The 6,000-nt window shown below is 63.9% G+C and overlaps 1 protein-coding gene across 11 annotated transcripts in view; it reads right to left on the reverse strand.

The window, feature by feature from the left end:
- COL7A1 (collagen type VII alpha 1 chain) overlaps positions 1-4,129 on the reverse strand; it is a 29,552-nt gene extending 25,423 nt beyond the window's left edge. For 8 of the 11 annotated variants that reach the window (XM_050979200.1, XM_050979197.1, XM_050979195.1 and 5 more), the window contains exons 1-11: positions 4,050-4,117; positions 3,327-3,417; positions 3,038-3,218; positions 2,801-2,960; positions 2,614-2,707; positions 2,379-2,537; positions 2,016-2,179; positions 1,788-1,917; positions 1,570-1,692; positions 878-1,027; positions 60-179 (exon numbers count right to left, since the gene is read on the reverse strand). In XM_050979200.1, the coding sequence (XP_050835157.1) occupies positions 60-179; positions 878-1,027; positions 1,570-1,692; positions 1,788-1,917; positions 2,016-2,179; positions 2,379-2,537; positions 2,614-2,707; positions 2,801-2,960; positions 3,038-3,218; positions 3,327-3,408 (1,363 nt within the window). In that variant the 5' untranslated portion in view covers positions 3,409-3,417; positions 4,050-4,117. Of the gene's footprint in view, positions 1-59; positions 180-877; positions 1,028-1,569; positions 1,693-1,787; positions 1,918-2,015; positions 2,180-2,378; positions 2,538-2,613; positions 2,708-2,800; positions 2,961-3,037; positions 3,219-3,326; positions 3,418-4,045 lie in introns of all 11 variants that reach the window. The other 3 variants (XM_030227946.2, XM_018915090.3, XM_018915089.3) reach the window with 3 other exon arrangements.
- Positions 4,130-6,000: the final 1,871 nt, after the last annotated feature.

The following is a 6,000-nucleotide window of genomic DNA, read 5'->3' on the forward strand; positions in this document are numbered from 1 at the left end:
CCTGTCCTCCCTCAGGGGCCACCAGCAGAAGGGGCACAAGCTCTGGCAGAGGCACCTACCTGTGCGGGTTGCCCAGGAGAGCCGGTAGCCGGTCGCACCACTGACAGGCTGCCAGGCCAGCAGCATGCTCTGTGCTGACACGTTGTGGACAGTCAAGTGCTGCACGCCCACCAGGTGCCCTGTGGAAGTGAGGTGACTGTCCATCTCCCACATAGGAATGGGGCAGGGGGCAGTGGGAAGTACCTTCACCTGCAAACTGCTGTCTCCAGGAACCCCCCTTGCCCCTGCTGACGGATGCTAACCACACTGAGGTCACTGAGTGCAGCCCGTGCTCAGGCGGCTCCTTCAAAGCATCAAACTGTGCAAAATGGAGCTCAAATATCTTCCTCTTAATGCCTTAAATACTTTCTGTGGGTTAAGACTGCCTGGGGCAGTTGAAGGAATTGGTTTGCCAAAATCTGATGCTTGCAAAGGTGCTGCCCCGGGGCCTCACCCCAACTCCTACCCAGAGATGCTTTCCAACAGCCTCTGCCCTGGTGGAAACCACACTTTCCTCCCACAGAGCACCGTACTCAAACCCTGCATTTTTTCAGTCAACATTTTTTACGTCATGGGAGGAAAGCTCTGGTGGAAACACTCCCAGAAGGCTGCAAATGAAATTGGGAGCACACAGTGCTACATCCTGCCCTGAGAGCAACTTTTGGGGCCCAGAGCATCACCCTGCAGCCATGCTCACCTGCATGCCCATCCCACTCCCACAGGCAGCCATGGGCCAGGCAGCCCCATCCCAATGGGGCACAGTGATTGGAGGGGGGCATCCCTGTGCTGGGAACCCATTCCTAACCCTGTCTGGGCCAGGACTCGGCACAGTACTTACGTGTCCGGGCGGTGAGGGTGGCGGGGACAGCAGGCTGCTGTGCATAGTGGGGCTGGAGCATCACCATGTACTCAGTATCAGGCTGCAGGTTGCTGAGTGTGGCTGACTGTGCACTGGCTGTCAGGCTCTTCTCCTCTCTTTGAGGTGCTCCTGGAGGGGTGTGGGGGCACAGGGACATAGCACACACCAGGCCCAGCAGGGAAGGGGTGTCTGTGGGTCTGCACCCTGCCCTGAGGATGCCAGTCAGTGCCAGGGGTGGGGAGCACTGGGAAGAGACTGGGACGTGGGCCAGGGCAGGGGCACCCCCTGGAGTGCCTGAGGCCAGGGTGAGGCTGCCAGGTGTGTGGCTCCATCCAGCCCCATCCCTGGCTGGGATGGGGGTCTGCTGCCTGCCCCCCATGTGCAGCAGCCATGGGGGCACACGCCAGGCCCCCGGCCATTGTGCACGCCCAAGCACACACCCTGAACCTTGCGCATGAAGCCTCGGGGTGTAGGCACCTCTGCACACACACGCGCCCCACGCCCAGCACACGCGTGCCGGCTGCCATGGGGTGGGTGGGTGGATACACACCCACAGTACCCTGGGCACGTATCCCTGCATTCAGGCTCATCCATGCATCCCTCTGCCCAGGGGGATGCACAAAGGCAGGGTGCCCAGGCAGCACCGACCCTCGCAGGGACCATGCCCTCACCTTGCACAGCATAGCTGAGGCTGTAGCCCTGGGGGGGCTCGGGGCCAGGCTGCCAGGCCAGCCGCAGAAAGGTTGGTCCAGTCTCCACCACGCGAAAATCCAGCACGGAGCCAGCACGGCTTTCTGGAGGCACACAGAAGCAGAGATGAGTCCTCAGGCCCATGTGCAGGAGCACCCAATGCCTGCACTCACCCGTCCCTATGGACATGGACACTCACGGGTTCGTGCTCGGCCAGACACTGACTCGCCGATGCTGTTGGCATACTGGGCAGTGACAGTGACCTGGTACTCTGTCCCAACACGCAGTCCCCGTAGCACAGTGTTTGTCTCCCGTGGCCCCACGCTCACCTGGGCAGGAACAATGTCACCCCCTCATTTTCCCCAGGTCACACATGGAGCCACCAGGAACCCCCAGGAACTCTGAGCAGTCAGGTGGGAGCACTCACCTCCTGCCTCTCTGCCATGATGGGCTGCCCTAGCCCTGTCAGTGGCACATACTGCACCCGGTAGCCAGTGATGGGACCACTGGCTGCTCTCCAGCGGATCCGCAGATGGTCAAGGCCCCGCTCCAGGACCTCCAGGTTGGAGGGGCCAGTGTGGCTTGGCCCATCTGTGGGATAGCACAGGGGCTGTTGGCTCCGCAGTGCATGAAGCAGAGAGATCTTGCTGTGGCAGCACAGATGTGTGCCTGATGGCAGGGGATGGCCAGGAGGTCATTTTGGGGGTGGGATGGATGCTAAGGATGCACAGTCTGGCACCCAGCACTGTCAGCACCTGTGCCCCTCAGGGAGGACGATGGGGGCCCATACCCAGCAGGCGCAGGGTGCCCCCAACAGTGGTGCACACCCTTCGCGTTATCAGTGGCAGCAGCGTGTCCAGCAGCTTGAAATCACCGACGTAGAAGAAGAAGGCATCAGTAGGCATTGAGGCCACACGGATCAGCTCCTTGCGGTCAGCATTTTTAATACCTGGACAGAGGGAGATGGGTGAGGGAGGAACCTGAACCAAGAAGACTCTTTCAAGTGGTGAAGAAGCCTCACTCACCCACGGCAAAGACCTTGATGCCCTGGCTCTTCAGCTTCGCTGCTGGCCCCTCAGCATCATCCTGGGACTTGCCATCCGTGATGAGAATGCAGATCTGCAGGGCCAGGAAAGAACTGTGGGATCCAGCATGAGGTGCATGGACCTGACACCGCTCCCCATGTTGCCAGAGTCACTGCTCTGCACATACCTGGGGGACCCCAGGCCGGCGCTGCGTGGGGCCGAAGAAGTTGTCAGCAATGTAGCGGAAGCCAGCACCTGTGCGTGTGTTGCCACCTTTGTAGCTCAGCTGCTGGATGGCCCTCCGGACACTTGTGCCATCAGTGTGCTGGGAGAATGAGAACTCCACCCTAGGGAGTGCAGGGGGACGCTGTCACTTCCCAGCCCTGCCTCCCTGCATCCCACATGCCCCCTCCCTTGGGCTCACCTTGGGTCATCACTGTACTGTGCCATGGCAAAGCGCACTGCCTTCTCACCCACCACCTGCACAAACGGCCCCACCAGCTCCTCCATGAAGGTGCGGACAGCACGGAAGTTGTTCCTTCCGATGCTGGATGAGCCATCCACCAGGAAGGCGATGTCAGCCTCCAGCACATCCTCACACACTGCTGCGGAGCAGCGACAGCACTCAGGGCACAGACTGGTACAGTGGCACATCGGTGCTGAAGCCCTCTTACTGTGCCACCCACCGTGTGGACCCAGTACTCAGCACCTACCTTGGCTCCTCTTCTGTGCCATGGCAGCTGGAGGACGCAGGAGCGCCGGGAGCACAGCCAGGAGCAGGAGTTGGCTGCTCATCGTGGGAGCCTGCAGGATAGGATGCTGCCACCACGGTCTCAAACCAGCCCCAAGCCTTGGGGACAGCAGTTCGGGAGGTTCCCAGCACGACCCGTGTCAGAACGCCTGGCAGCATTGGGAGGGCAGGGTACCAGTGCCGCCCCAGGCACCCCACGGCGCGGGGAGAGCCCCGCTTCGGGCCGGGACAGGCGGGCGGTAGCTGGCCCGTGAACAGCCGGTGGGGCTGTCCGCGGTGCGGTGCATACAGAGAGCCCCGGCCCGGCTACAGCCCGGCTTCTGCCTCCGCCACCCCTTCCCCTGCCCCACGCCATGGCATCGGCAGCGGCGCACTTGGCCCCCCGCCCGCAGGGGCTCCTCCCGCCCCAGGAAGGTGCTCTAGGGCAGCGGGGAGCCAGAGCGGCCAGCCCTGCCTGCAGCCTCCTGCCCTCCGCTTCTACGCCCGCGGCGGCGGAGGGCACCTGGCCCGGTACCCCCACGATGGCTCCGCCGGGTCCCAGCTCCAGCTCAGCCCTGCCCGGGCGGTGCCAGCCCCGCCGCGGAGCGCGGCCGAGTGCCCACGGGTGCCCGCGCGGAGGTTCGGACCTGCCCGCAGTGCCCCCCACCCGCGGCGGGACCCCCGCCCCAGCTCCAGGCTCACCCACCGCCCCCGCGGGGCCGCTCCGTCCCGCACCGCTCCGAGCCGTTCCGTGCCGAGCCGTGCCGGGCGCAGGCGGTGCCGGCGCGCACCGGCCCCCGGCGCTCCCGCCCCTTTATGGAGGGCGGCCCGGAGCACGGGCCGGGGGGGAGCGGAGCGGAGCGGCCCCCGCCCAGCCCGGCCTCCCAAAGGGCTTTTCCCACCCGCTCCCCTGAGAGGGAAGGAAGAAAGGAAAGCAGCTCCTCAGGCTCTTCCCGCTCCAGTGCCACCCGAGCTGCCCCGCGGCTGCACGGCGTGCAGCGGCTCCGGGATGGGGATGGAGCCGGAGAGGGCTGGGCACCCGGGAACGGCTGCTGCTGGATTTGCCACCGCGACCTCCGTGAGGGGCTGAGTGGGCTCCAGTAAGGCTCAAGGCAGTTTTCCCTCCAGCATCTGCATCATTCAGGAAGGTGAGCAGTTCTGGCACCTGCCAGCCAGGAGCTGGCCACCCACTTCTACCCATTTCCATCCATCCATCCATCCATCCATCCATCCATCCATCCATCCATCCATCCATCCATCCATCCATCCCAGGGGAATGTGTCCTGGAGACTTGGGGCCTGGATCCAGGCAGACTGGGATGGAGCTGCCACAGGGACTTGAGCCTGTGGCACCATCTGGGTTAAAGCCTGGCTCTGAGCACTAGCCCTGGGAAGGGCACTGGTGGTGAAGGGCTGCTCCCCATGCCAGCACAGCTCCCATGAGGCTGCAGGACAGCCAGGCCTCGTCCAGGATCCTTCCTGCACACACAACTGGGGGTTCCCAGCATGCGGGGCCTTGGCACCCATGGTTCTAGTATGGGGACTGTGCTGGAGTCAGCTGTGGGAACATCATCCTGCTCAAAACACCATCTCACAACAGACTTGTGGCTGAAACCTACCCCAGAGCTGGAGAAACTTGCTGGAAAGCCACTGGTGATGTGGCTGCAGTTGCTGGGAGGAGGAGAAGATGCCCAGCAAGGCAGGCAGGGACCTCGTGTTGCCCTGGTCTCACTTCCTGCCCATCCTATGACTGGTGGAACAGTCCCCTGAGGCTCCTCCTCAGCCCAGGGTGTGCCCTTGACTCTTGGGGTGCTCCTCACCCCCAGGCCACCTGTGGGACCACAGTGCTCCTTGAGGCACATCACACAGCACCTCATCCTCCCCACTGGTGCCTGTGCACACCTGGAGTTGACCCTGGCTCAAGGAACTTGCCATGCACCCATGCCACCTACCCTCTGTCCCCTTGGTCAGCCCACATTCCCTGTCCCCAGCACCCCACGTACCTGTCCCCTCCTGGTCACAGCTCCAGGGGCTCCCCTCCGGCTCCTGGCAGGGCAATGGACAGACAGGTCCACGGGCATCTTATTGTGGGCAGCAAGAGGAGCAACAGTGGGGATCTCTGGGGCCCAGGGCCACCTCACAGCTGGGGGCTGGGGGCAGGGCCACCGGCCACCGAGCAAAGATGCTCCAGGGTCGGCTGCAGGCAACTTTCCCAGGCACAAGCTGTTCCCAGGCAGGGGAGGAGCGGCGATGCCCTCGCTCTTCTTAAAGGTACAGCAAGCAGTGCATCCCCTCCTCTTCATTAGCCTTCCCCTCCTTAGACTTCAGCCCTGGCCCCCAAGGCTGGCGGGCGGGTTCCGAAGCTCGTCGTGCCCGCAGGTTTGCCCCTGCCTGCCCCAGCCCTGCGGGTCCGGCCCTGAGTCCAGCATCCTCAGGTCAGGACCATCCCTAATCACTCCTCCCGCCAGAGCCCGTTTAATGAAGACAGGGCGGCCTGTCCCAATTAGACCAGGGGCTTCGTTAAACAGGGAGCGGAGGGGCCTGCCAAGGGCTCTGTGGCTGGCCCCGGGCCCGGAGCTGGTGGAGCAGCCCCACGGCGCGGTGCCGGCGGCAGGGCACGGGCGGCTGGGGGTCACCCCGGCGAGCGGGGGCAGCGCG

This window comes from Serinus canaria, chromosome 12 (genome assembly GCF_022539315.1).
Source record: "Serinus canaria isolate serCan28SL12 chromosome 12, serCan2020, whole genome shotgun sequence".
NCBI classification, from domain to species: domain Eukaryota; kingdom Metazoa; phylum Chordata; class Aves; order Passeriformes; family Fringillidae; genus Serinus; species Serinus canaria.